At 41.8% G+C, this 13,230-nt stretch overlaps 1 protein-coding gene and 1 pseudogene across 1 annotated transcript; one reads left to right on the top strand and one right to left on the bottom strand.

The window, feature by feature from the left end:
- The first annotated feature begins 1,235 nt into the window (after positions 1-1,235).
- On the top strand, positions 1,236-7,978 carry LOC123136091 (U11/U12 small nuclear ribonucleoprotein 65 kDa protein-like; annotated as a pseudogene).
- Positions 7,979-10,117: 2,139 nt separating this feature from the next.
- On the bottom strand, positions 10,118-12,393 carry LOC123133731 (uncharacterized). Its single transcript, XM_044553147.1, has 3 exons — positions 12,093-12,393; positions 11,769-11,983; positions 10,118-11,028 (listed from the first exon to the last, which is right to left on the bottom strand). Exons 1-3 carry the CDS (start codon positions 12,313-12,315, stop codon positions 10,348-10,350), a joined length of 1,119 nt encoding a protein of 372 aa, XP_044409082.1. The 5' UTR covers positions 12,316-12,393; the 3' UTR covers positions 10,118-10,347.
- Positions 12,394-13,230: the final 837 nt, after the last annotated feature.

A 13,230-nucleotide genomic window follows, 5' to 3' on the forward strand; every position in this document is an offset into this window, starting at 1 on the left:
ATATATGAGAATATTAATATTGAACTCTTAAAGTTAATGTGGCCCCGTTGCAACGCACGGGCGTTCTTCTAGTTGGGATATAAATATTCTACTCCCTCGGATTCATAGTATGTTAGCTTGTGATCTACTTGTCCATATTAATGTGATTGTCTAAATAAATGTTCATTAAATTCTACCTGTGATTTACCTTATAGTTTGAAGAGAAGTTTGATAAGTAAATTAAGGTGAAATTGGCGCAAAAGGTAAGTAAATTGATGTGATTGAGTGGCGTACTAGGAAAGCGTGGTCAAATATGGCATGGTGAAAATAAAGATAGGGAATGAAAATCGATGAAGTTACATGGTGCGAGGGGAGGATCAGTTGACTAAAATTTCTGCCTGACTGGAAATGAATGCTACTTATCTTTTAAGTAGTATAGAGATTGCTAGCCGGATAAAATGGCCTGCAAATCAGATTTTTAAGACGATGTGCAAGTAAGTTGCTTCATCTGGTTTCAGACCTGCCTGTGTGGCTCGCGGCTCTGAGTTCATCATATAATTAAAAAATATTATATATATTAAAAGTACTCAATGTGTATAAAAAATGTTCATTGTATATTGAAAAACAATTAGTTGTATTTAAGAGTGTCACTATATACTAAAATAGCTCAGTGTGTATTTAAAAAAATGTTCATCATATATTTGGAAAAATAATATATTAAAATTATTCAATATATTAAAAAATGGTCATCATATATTGAAAAAAGTTTAGTATGTATTTGGAAAATGTTCACTGTATACTATAAAAGTTCAATGTGTACTTTAATTTTTTTTGGCCGTATATTGACAAAAAGGTTCACAGTATATTACAAAAACAATAAAAAAGTAAAATGTGCAAAAAATCGAAAGAAGAACTAAAATCTGGAATGAGAAAAACAAAACAAAAAAGAAACCTCAAATCAAAATAGCTGTTACCTGGATCGGCTGCACGTGGGCGTCATGCAGGAGTTATCACCTGGTTCGATCGAAAGTCAACGACCAGAAGCAGACACGAAACCAGAGCGGATGAACAACGCTTCCACCTCGCCCATTCGTCGTGTTTCGTCCCCGGTGTGCCGCTTGTTCTCCCGACGTCTCCTCGCCGTGCTTCCTCCCAGGAGCGCCGCCCGTACCCTGTAGGCAAATACGTAGCTGGGCCCTAGGCAACCCAGGCCACGGCCCGGGGCCCAGCTTCTCCGATGGAGACATACCAACATTTTATTTTTGGCCCGTGACTGCCAGGGCCCAGGCAGAGGTGAAACCCCACCCTGCCCAAATCCGTCGCCAAGCCACCGGCTTCTCCGATGGAGACATTTCCGCCGCCTCCGCTTCCTCCGCTGCCCGCGAATGTCTCCGCCGCCCCGCCGCCTCTACATCAGCAGGCTGGGTCTGCTCCTGCGCCGGCAACGCTCCTGGTGCGGCACCTCCCAGAGGCGATCACACAGGACATGCTCTCCGGGCTCTTCTCCCGCTACGGCGCCACATCCTTTCGCCCCTGCGGTGGAAAGTACACACCTCCTCCCTGCCTGTCACTCCTGCTTTCTTTGGATCTACTCTATATGTTACTCCCTCCGCCCCATATAATATAGGACGTTTTTTGACACTAGTGTAGCGCCAAAAAAGGTCTTACATTATGAGACCGAGGGAGTAACTGTTTTAACAAGTTGTGATTTGGCTAGCAGAGTTCTTTATGTATACTTATCTCAAAAGAAGTTCTTTAGGTATACTGAGATTTGTCTGCTCGCCTAGGTAAATCTATGGTATATTTTTTACTGAAACTATTTTCATCATGACATTGACAGGTTGAGGAACTGTGCTTTTGTGGATTTTAGGGACGAGATGGCGGCCAATCAGGCGCAGTCTCAGTTGAACAGGTTCATTTCTCAACAAGCATACGCTCTGCTTGATTACTTTTACTTTTTCTTTGTTCGAGCTAGCTACTAATTATGGATTGTCTCCGTGATCTTAATTTTGTGAGTATCTGTCCTTCATTATTTTCGTTTGCTAAGGGCTGGTTTTTGCAGGTTGAGGCTCCTTGGGAAAGTACTGATACTCGAGAGAGCAAACCAGCCAAATGCCAAGAATGCGATCCAGAAGCATCAGGAGCAATTAGCTCACGGGATGCCTCAAGTGCCAAGTATGAATTCCCAAAATCAAGAGTTCTACATCAACTGCCGAACCGATCGCTTCTAGGCTTGGTGTGGACTATCCATTTCCTCCTCATCTTGAGTATGTTATCGCCATCATCGTTGTTTCACTCATTATCTTCCTTTTCTTGTGATCGCTTAAGCCATTTCATGTAGCTAATTGACATGTCGTGTCTTATTAGAAATGAAGCTACATTGTTGGCTGCAAAATATCATTTAGTAACTGAAGATGCGAACTTCTATCTCCAACTTCACCTTTGTTTTTGTAATACTTCTCTTTTCTAAAATGTAAGGCATCCACATATTCAAACATTTAGTTTGACCAAGAAAAGGGTGTACCCAGTGCTGAAAGCTCCCACACGAGGTAGTTTGACCAGGAGCTAGACCGATAATACGTTAGTTCTGTGACACAAAAATGGTATCGTTGAATTCCTAAATAATATCTCTTTCATGCCACATAACCCACATTGTATTGGTCTAATTGTTGGTCAAATTTTAATTTGGAATTTGTGGGCGCCTTATATCAAGAAGCAGGGAGTACAATACTAGTACATTGTATCTCTAATTGAAAAGCTGCCTTCTTTTTCCTGTTTCAATAAAATGCTTGTCTGTATGCGAAGTTAGTAGCTCAATTTACCAACTACTGGATTTATGACCTTTATACAGGCAGTTAACAGTGCAAGTGTTTATGGCCAATTTGCTTATATTATCCAATCGGAAGTGACGCAATCAATCTAGCAAACCACTTCCAAACCATGAAGTTTTATATCCTGATCGAGATGCAATTCTGACTCCTGAGACTCCATACTCCATAGTTCTGCAATGTTTCATAGTTTTCCAACGAGATCAACCAAGTCTGATTCATGCTGGCAGTCCTAATCTGCCATCTTACTTGACAATGTGGATCATGCTCTTTGTTTGTTTTTAGGTATGCACCAGATGGAAACATATTGAACAATATTGTCAACTCCCTCATTGCTGTTCCCCGATTTTACAATCAGGTTTATTAGAATTTCAGCCTCGTGAACTACTGATACAATTTGCAAGGCATTAATTTGGGCATTCAGCATGAGCAAATGTATTTAGATTGATGTATTTCTGTAACAGGTGTTGCATTTGATGAACAAGATGAACCTTCCAGCTCCATTTCGGATGGCATTGCCTACTCCACCTCTACCATCACAAAGGCCTCTTCCTCCTCCCCCTCCACCACTGCAGCCTTCTATGACAGAGAAACTTCACTTGGCTGATTTGTCTAGTGATGAGTCTGAGATGGAGTCTTCTGATGTTCGTGCCTCTTCTTGTGTTTGTATCTTTCAGTTTGTATTATCTTTGCCAAAAGTTTATGCACACTTTATATATTACAGGAAGATGTTGATACAAGGGAAGTCAAGCGCGCAAAGCATGAAGCTATTGTTGGTCCTGCAGTTGATAGAAGTGTCGCTCATGAATCGGTCGGGGTGAAACCAGTTGCATTAGTTCCCAATGAGCTTCAAGTAATAAAAAAGAAAAACCCAGTACTGCAGGTGAAGCATTTTTTCTCAAAACTCAAAAGTGAAGCATTCTTTCCCAGAACTCAAAAGTTGAATTACCTTTTCATTCTCTAATGCAATGGTTCTATGCAGATAAAAATTGTCCCTAAGGCTGCTTATAAGGAACTTGCTGATCGGAGTATTATCGACAAGGAATTGGCCTCTAGAGATGAACAACTTGAAGAAAAACATTTTGCCACACCTCAGGAAATAGAGAAAGAGAAATTACCGACAGAGGAGATTTTGTCCCTTCCCATGTTCAAGGTAGACGAATTCAGTATTTTGTGTCATTTGCAGAGACATTGTGATTGCTTGTTGGTCAGCCTGAACATCTTGAGGTTTTAGTGATATTACCTTTTAACTTCAAGATGATTATAACCAATGCACAGTATATGTATTATCATCTGTTGTTCACTTTATTTTGTCCTTTTTATCTTGATGATGAGATGCTAATAATTGGCAGAACGATTCCTATTAGCAGATTTTAGATGTAGTTTCATAAGCTGGTGCTGCTAGGTGCTATGTAGTGGGGTCTATTATGTCACTATGACAATGATCAGAATAGACATCATCGTCCGGCCTTCTTTTTCTTTACAAAAAACAATGGGCAAATGCTGATTTTTCGCTAGTAAATATTTCAAAATTTCCCTTCTGTTTATTGAAATAACGTAGTACAATCTAATTATGTTTTGATGCCTCAGTGGCACATGCTTGTGTCTGTTTTGCAGAATTACACTCCAGGGAATCCTGCCAGTGTATTATATATTAAGAACTTGGCAAAGGATGTTGTTCATGATGACTTCTACTATGTCTTTGGTATGACCCAGGGAGGCTGAGTGCTGTGTTTCTTGAAATGTTTATATAAGAGTTCTGCACATTTTAGTGCGTTCTCATTTCCTCACATTGTTTCAAACTGCTCTTAACAGGATCTGTGTTTGAAAGCTTGGACGCTGCAAGATCTGGCTTAAGTATAAAGTTAATGCAGGTTAGATGTGTACACATGTTTTGCTTGTGCCATGATCATGATAAAAAAAAAAGGAACCTATTCATAATTTAATACCCCAATTATGTTCCTTGCTCCTGTATCTGTGGATCATGGCGAACATTATCGAGAAATCTGACATTTGTTTTTGGACCACATTAAAAAGTATGCCACCATCTTGTTTCATTTTGCTAGTGCATTGTTCTGTATCTGAAATTTTCTGATCTCGCTCCAGGAAGGTCGAATGCGGGGCCAAGCTTTTGTGACGTTTCCATCTGTTGAACATGCTCAACGTGCACTGGTTAGTGACTGCCGATTTTACCCATCAGTTTGTAGTATTGCACAAGAAAGCTAATTTATTGAAATACTAGAAACCCCATAAGCATACCCTCAGATCAAAAGCTGCTCACTGTACCCAGCACACTAGCAGACTTTGTCTGCAGTAGCAAAGTTATTAAGACCAAAAGGGAAAACATCTAACGCCGTTTGTTGTCAAGAAATAAGTTCTTTACAACTGGAGTTTCTTTTTTAATTCCTTATTCAGTCCTTGAGAAGCAGGGGTGCTAAAGAATAACGCCGTTTCTGATTTTGCAGAATTTAGCGCATGGTTACGCGTTCAAAGGCAAGCCGATGATCATTCAGTTTGGTAGGAACCCTGGTGCTAGCAAAGCTTCCTAGGAGGTTGCATTCTTTCCGATTCTGATTTTCTGTAAAGCTGTTTGAGTTAGCAACCAAGATTGTGGGCATTTTGTGCTGGTGCCCATGAGTTGTTAAATTCCACGTGGAATATAATGGCACTTATCGTGTTGCTAGAATTTTAGGTAAGCAACAGCATTGGTTACTTCGGTCGCTCACCTTATTTGATGTACCGCATCTCTCCATGAGAACAAATTCTGTACCATTCTATGGGTTTTTTTTCTTCAAAATATTATTTTTATATTTTATGAAATCTCAGATCAATAACACTGGGGCGATTTGGAGGAGGGGAGGAAATGAGGATGAGAACGATTTGGAGCGGCCTTTATGGCCATAGAGGGTGGGATGACAACTCTGTTAGAGTGACCTTTTCGACAAATATCGAGGGTTGGAGTAGAGCCCACATATTCAAGTCTGTTCTTATCCTTATTCCCCCCTCTCCTCCGAATCTTCCTTGGCAAGACTCCTCCGATCCAAACACCTCCTGGTCCCTCGGTCCATCCGCCATGGCATCGCCCGCCGGTGACGACAGCCACCTCTTCGCCGGCGTCCACTTCCTCCTCATCGGTTTTGACAGCGTCTCCGTGTCCCAGGTGCGCGCGGCTTCGCCTCCCCGTCCTCCCATTTCGCCAGGCGAACCTAACTCTTCCATCTTGGATACTCATATCTCCTTGCCATTTGTATCCTCATATCTCCTAGTCAAAACTCTGAAACATGGCAACCTTTAGTTAATTCTTCAAACATAACATATGTACAAAGATGAAGTTTTGTCACATTGTGCAGTGATTTTCTTTGACTTTTATAATTTCCATTCTAAACGTTCCTTTTGCCTTCCTACCATCATGGTCGTTTATCAACTGCAGACCAATTTAAGTGAAAGTTTATAGAGCACGTAACACTGAGCGCATATGTTTCAGAAGTGAATACTGTCCTCTTTGCCTTTCGTCGGGTCAGCTCAGCCCCAAAGAACTGTATCCCACTTATGAGTAACTATAGTAATGCACATGTTATCATTCTGATTTCTTTGCGGTATTCAAGGAGTTCAGTGACTGCTTTAGATGGTGAAATTTTTGCCACTACTGAATTTTCATTTAACCGAAGTCCAAAACATATAAACCTATGACTTCTTCTCTGTAGCTGATAGTTCCTATTTGTTCTGTACCTATTATATGGGTTTCACCTATGTAGTCTTGATGATAATTTTGTTCACTTGTCCTTTTGCGGATGCCTGAGCACCTTCATTTTGGGAATTCGTCGGCAGATACTTGAGATGTAGTTGAGTTATTGGATTTTGTGGTTTACTGGTTATATATCTTGACTTATAATGTACTGTGTTCCTTTTCGTTCTTAATGCAGAAAATGGTACCTTTGCTGGGCGCACAATTCTCCAAACCTTTGTTAGCACCCTCAGTCACTCATCTGGTTTGGTATAAATTTGAAGGTTTGTTGCTTTTAGCAGACAGTCAGTGCCATAATTATGCATGGATAGTTCAATTTCGTTTTGTTGTTTTACCCTCCACGTTTCTTCATTGCTGTTTCTTTGTAGTAGTGAGCATGCATTTGCAAGCGCTGACATAAATTTTTTATTTCCTACTGTTATTGGTAGCTCTTTGTTTTAGATGTGATGTTAGTTTTGTTGCTAAGAATTAACTCTATAGGCGAGTGAGAATCTTATGCCCAAATTGGCACTTTGCGTCAGTGGCATTTTTTCCACATGTTTGTCATCAGATTAGGATTTTGGTGAACTAGTTCGTGTATAAAAGTTGTATGATATCTTGAGTTTAAAACTTAAATGAGCAATAATTAAAAATAATCCCAGCCACTTGGCTTCACGTTTTAGGCTAGAGGGAACCAAGACGTAAGTGGCAATGTTGAAGTAAGAATCTTTGATGTCATTTGGTTGTTGAACACATAGATGGCACCACAATGCGAGTCTTTGCTTTTCTTGTCTTTATGTGACCCATATAAAAGTTATCTCATGATCATAGACAGCCTTTGGTATGAGTGATGTACAAAATGGGATGTGTTTTTTTCTCCTGATCTTTTTCCTTTTTTCCAGTTTTGTTTTTTTGGGCCTTTCTAGTTTGAACTGCTGGTTTCTGATAATACAAGTCGGAGAGGAAATTCTCTTTATAGAAAGAGAGTGTGGTGTACAATGATGAACATATGAGAAGTTGCAAGATTTGGTAAAAAAATCGTTGTGTATCTTGTGAAAAAAATGTTACTCTTTGCATAGTCTAGAAAGCCTCTGGTGAAACATAGGCTTCTAGGTAACTTAAAATAATCCACAACATGCCTATCGAAAGTATGTTTCGAAAATTTCTATGTGCGTGTATATGTCATGATGCTCGTAAGTTTTTGTATATGCTCCTTGAATGCAACATCACAGTTCTTCAAATGAACAAGGTGAGAAGTACAAGCGTGCCGAAAGGTTGGGCATCAAGATTGTTAATCACCGGTGGTTGGAGGATTGGTATTACACAACAGCTTTTGTTTATAATATAAGCTCACATATTAAATATCATTATGTTGTTGATCTTTCTATTTTTATTTTACAGCTTAAAGTCATGGAAAATCCTTCCAGAAGATGATTATAGCGAGAGGCAAGTAAATGTACAATTGCACGCTTCTTTCGATTTGTCTTTTACACCTGTATTGTATCCATGTCCTGATTAAATTGTCTCCCTATAGCGCTTGCTAGCTGCGGTTGGCTAACCTATTACTACTGAGCGTCCCAAAACCTAATCCTGGCTATTTATTTCATTCAGTGGCTGGGGACTAGAGATAATGGAGGCACAATCCAAGGAACGCCTCAAGTTCCCGATTCGGGAGCGCATCAAGTTCGCAAATGGGAAGTATGCCATGAAGAAATCAAAGAAGAGAAGCAGCAAGGTGCTCGCTGCAGCCCTGGCACTCCTGAACCACGCCCATCCAGAGGTAGGCACCGACTTCTTGGCGTGCCATGATCTTCCTCCCGACATCCAGGGACCAAACCGCCAAGTACGCCAAGGTCGCAAGAGCCTCTGTTGCCTCGTGCGTTAGCAAGCTCAAAGCAGACGAAGCCTGATGAACAACTAAAGATGGACCTTGTTTGCAGATACACCCTGAACTTCTTTTGTTAGAAAAAAGGTTATGAAATCTTCAGAGAAAACCAGTGAAAAGAAGTCAAGGGCCGTCACCTGTCGTAGCGTTCTGTCCTTGCCCCTGCCTTTCATCGGTGAAATATATTCCAGAAAGCTTTCAGAAATGACCTGGTATCTTTCGCTCATTGCAACCGGGAGGCACAAAAAGTGGCGTAACTTATGATTTAAATTCTCCTATGTATTGGGATGGGATGATGATCCTTCTAGTATTATCCTAGCTTATATTGTGGACAATGTAACATTTGAATTAATTAAGTGGCTGAAGATTAAATGGCACTCCTAAAAGAACTCCTCTGGTGGATGGCGTCTCTTCTCGTCCTTTTGCTTCCCCTACCAAGTTAATTTCTAAAAACCAACATATTTGTGACAAGGGTAATAGACATCCACCACTTGTACACAAAAATAGCATTCATAGAAACTTCAATAACATTTTCACAAAAGTCTGGTCATAGTTGTATAAACCAAAAGGCTTCTGTCTATAAGCATAAGGTCCAAGGATACATGTAAAAGTTTTTTCCCCCTTAATCTCTAGGATACACGTGTACTCCAAAAGATCAGTATCGCCATTAAGAGAACAAAAGATGTGTATGGTTAGATAATATTTCTAACATCTAGGGATAGTGATATTTCTTGTTTTTATTTTATTTTTTCATAACCAATGCACGTCTTATACCCTATTGTAGTGCGGAGCTGACTTGTTCCTTGCTGCTCCGACCGCTTCAAGAGCGGAGCTGCGGTCCTGTCTCAAGTCTCTTCTCTGAAACTAATCATGAACATGCCAGAAGAAGCGCGGGAGTGGTGTGTCCATGGTGGAGCGGCGGCTGCACACCATCGCCGATGATGAGGTCGACCTTAGGGCCGGCATCTACAGGTGCCCGCTAGTAGTGGCAGACGCAAGAATGTCTTCGCCACTGTCAGCCTTGAGGAGTTCATCTTCTCCTCCACTCACTCATGGTTTCTTCATTGTTCCAATTATTAAGCAAATAGAGAACGGAATGAATTTTCAGGTGAATCAATGCCTTTCATGCGTAGAGGCATGAATAATGTACTCGACCAAGTTTATGCAATCCAACACCGTCTCCATTCTTGCTTTTTTCCCTTTGATTTTTAGAAGAGATTTTAGTTTTACCCTCTCGTTGCAGGGGTTCCATCAGCAATGGAGATTAATGTGTTGAAACAACAAAATTAACATGGCTCCAGATCCAAAAATATTTTACATGGCTCCTGATACTTATCTTGTCATTAGCTGCCATGGTAAACCAATACCACTACTTTGTTTTGGATTAGTTTGAATTGCTTACCACATATGTCATGTGGTGTAAACCAATACCACTAATTTTAACTAGAAGTCAGTTAGCTAGACTTGTTCTTGTTCTTCCTACTGGTCTTATACTTGCCGCTGAGTACATCATATCCCTTCCATGGAAGGGTTTAAATAAACTAGTACTACCTCCATCTGAAAAAGCTTGTCCCTCGAATGGATGTATCTAGCATCAAGTTAGAGCTAGATACATTCATTTGAGAGACAAGCTTGGGACAATCTTTTTTCGGACGGAGGGAGTAATAGTTGTAAGTAGAGGTCATCAACTAGACTAGATTAATTTCTTGATTGATTACAATGCTACCATGTGCCGCTAGGATTGATCCACCAAATCCAAGCTTTTGTGCTCACCAAGTAACACAAGACTAATGCTTCTTTCCCCATAATTAAGGTACCGGGTGCTACAAGTCTGATCATACATTAGCAGATACAGTATGGAACTAGTACAATCTAGGGGTACATAAAGACTTCAGATATGCCATCAACCTAAGTTACTCATCACCACACAGTCAAAGCTGGCTGGAGAGCTTTACAGGCCGGATACCCATATGCACGTCATCCGCCTTGGAAGAGTAGAGCGAAGACCAGACAATGGCGCCCTTTAGTTCATAGGAACCGGCTGTCACAATGAAGGTCTGGCACCCACAGTTTGTGGGGCAAACACTGGTGGTAGTATTCTTACCATCACGAGAAACTGTGTTGATATATAGAGGAAGCCACATGGGCGCAGCCACAACCCGACGCTGCAATCTAATAAGCCCACCTTCACCAACCGAACTACTGCCATCATAGAGGAGGACACCCTCAGCAATTCCAGAAATGCCGACGGTGATCTTGCCAAGGATTTCGCAGTGTTCCTTGTTGTCCTTGTTGAAGGGTTGCCACTGCCGAGCAACAGATCCGTTTGGCCTTTTTATGCTTGCCTTGATCTGACTAAGAGTAAACTTAAAGGTGGCTTCCACTGCTTCATGGACAGGTGCGTATGTCAAGTCGACTGAGCACAATGGGCCGGCAACCCTGCTTCTAATCACTTTGGAGTAAGAGGTGGCTACCTTGTCCTCTAGGCAACAATTGGCGATCTCAACGTCACTTTCTGGATCCAAACTCCTAATCTTCAAGTCAACCTCAATGTGAAGGACACTGTGCAAAACGATTCCTCGAGACGGACCGGTTAGGGACAAGAATGCACCCTACAAGGTAAAGCACATCAGGCCGGCTACTTTGTATATGTAGTGCATACGAAAACAAGGTAACGAACTATAAGAATGAACTTGCCACAAGACTGCTCATCATCGTGGTAAGACGACACAGATGCCTACCTATCTATCCACTGAGTGACAAGTACAATTCGTAAGGAAAATAGAATATGCTTCGAGTTGAAGTTGTATAACAGTGGTATATTAACACCATGTGATCGCAGGCCCTGGTTTACTTGATGTACAATTTGATATAGCTCTGTGATCGGGTAGATAGTGAGGTACACAAGCAAACAACACTACCGCTTGAGCAGTAAAAAAAGTACTACTACTATTTCGGTGTAAATGATTTTAGGTATACATGGCAGTTGAGCATTCATCATCAAGGTTGGATTAGGCGCTAGACACCCCTTTTTTTTTACGAAATCACACGCTTAAGCGCAAGTAAGCCCTGGGCGATAGGGCTCCGCTCAGCACGATTAAGCGAGCGCCTAGGAACGTTCAATATATCAATGTTCATCATGCTTAAAAGAAAATCGAAAGATTCTGTGAGAAAAACCGCAAGTGATGAATGCTGAAAACAGCAACAAAAAACAGTACTCCCTAAGATCCATATTAACTGACGCTGGTCTAATACAAAGTTGTACTCCTAAATTTGTACTTTGCTGGTCAATTATTCAGAAAGTTGGCATCTTTATCTTCAATTTCCCTCACGTGGGTGGCAGCTGTTTTACCTGGGCGTCGTTAATCTTCTGGCAGTTGTCACGAACACGACGGAAGATGAACACACGCTTGGCATCAATATCGTCCCTGACCGAAACGTGGCCATAAACGTCGATTGGGAACTGAACCGAGCACTTGATCAACTTGACGGCGAGCACGTTCAAGGAAGTATAGAGCTCCGGTCCACCGATTCCATTGTGCAGGTTCCGCATCGGCGACTTGGTAGCTGCAAGCCGACTAAAGAAGGTAAATTGCAAGCCAAAACAATGGGGAATCGCGAAGTAAAAAAAGGTACGACGAGAGGAAAACGAGGAGCGCGCTACAAGGGGACGGACTTTTCCTGTCGACGCGAATTGGATACTCGGAGCTTTTGAGGCTCTCGAGATACTTGAGCTGAAGCTCCATCTGCTGCTCCTTGTACTTCGCCATGACCTTCTCTTTCCCCCACTCGCCCTCCGCTCTCCTCTTCGCCCGCTGCTCCTTCGCCTCCGCAGCAGCAGGATCCTCCTCATCTTCTGTGTAAAAGCCGAAAAGGAACTCCTCCTCTTCTGACGCCATCCCGCCGCCGCCGCCGTAATCTAGGACCAGTCTAGCTCTCCGGGGCTTTGGGTCTACTAGCTTTTCTTTTTGAGACAAAGCTAGATGTCTGAAGCACGAGTCGAGTCCACACCGCGGCTTATTCATTCAAGTGCTGGTCTCTCGATTGGACTTGGACTCGGCTTTCTTGGGCTAGCGCACTCGCTTTCCTACATGGGCCGGGACGGGCTGCCTAATGTCGTGACATTGTTTTTTTTTTCTTACAAAATGATTATGTTTTTCTTATCATCAAAATGTTATTCCTCAAACAATGGCCATATCTTTTACAATTTGAGGCAAATAAATTCGGAGGCACTAGAGTTCCAAGACTCGGATAAGCTAACTCTGAAACAATGGTTTGCTAGACTATCAGCAACTATATTTGCTTCCCTACAACAATGAGACGCTTGAAAATCTCAGTGCTAGGAGAGTAGCATCTGTAATGATCGACGTGTCCGGACCCATATATCCCTTCGGATTCGAATTGCATCCAAGGCAGTCCTACTGTCCGATTTGATGACAATTTAGTGCAGCCGGTGTTAGCCGCTAGGATCAATCCGTTGCGAATGGCGTTGATCTCCACGGAGTCCATAGTTGATACATGAGATAAGGTCCATGTTGCCGCTGCAATGAAGTTACTGTGATCATCATGAGCCACAACAACACATACCCTGCCAATGTTTGTGCATAAAATGACGCGTCAACATAACGTACCCTGCATTTGGTTTCTTCCATACATGCTCGGATTTTCAGATAGGTTGGTTCAGTGTATAGCTCCGAATAAAATTTGTAGCTAGAACTCAAATGGTCATCGCTATTCTCTCTTAGTTTTGGACAGTTCCACCTTTTGCTCCTTGCTCTCTTTGCCGCCAAATATACCACATAGCTACAAGAATC

Source organism: Triticum aestivum, chromosome 6B, assembly GCF_018294505.1.
Source record: "Triticum aestivum cultivar Chinese Spring chromosome 6B, IWGSC CS RefSeq v2.1, whole genome shotgun sequence".
Taxonomy (NCBI): domain Eukaryota; kingdom Viridiplantae; phylum Streptophyta; class Magnoliopsida; order Poales; family Poaceae; genus Triticum; species Triticum aestivum.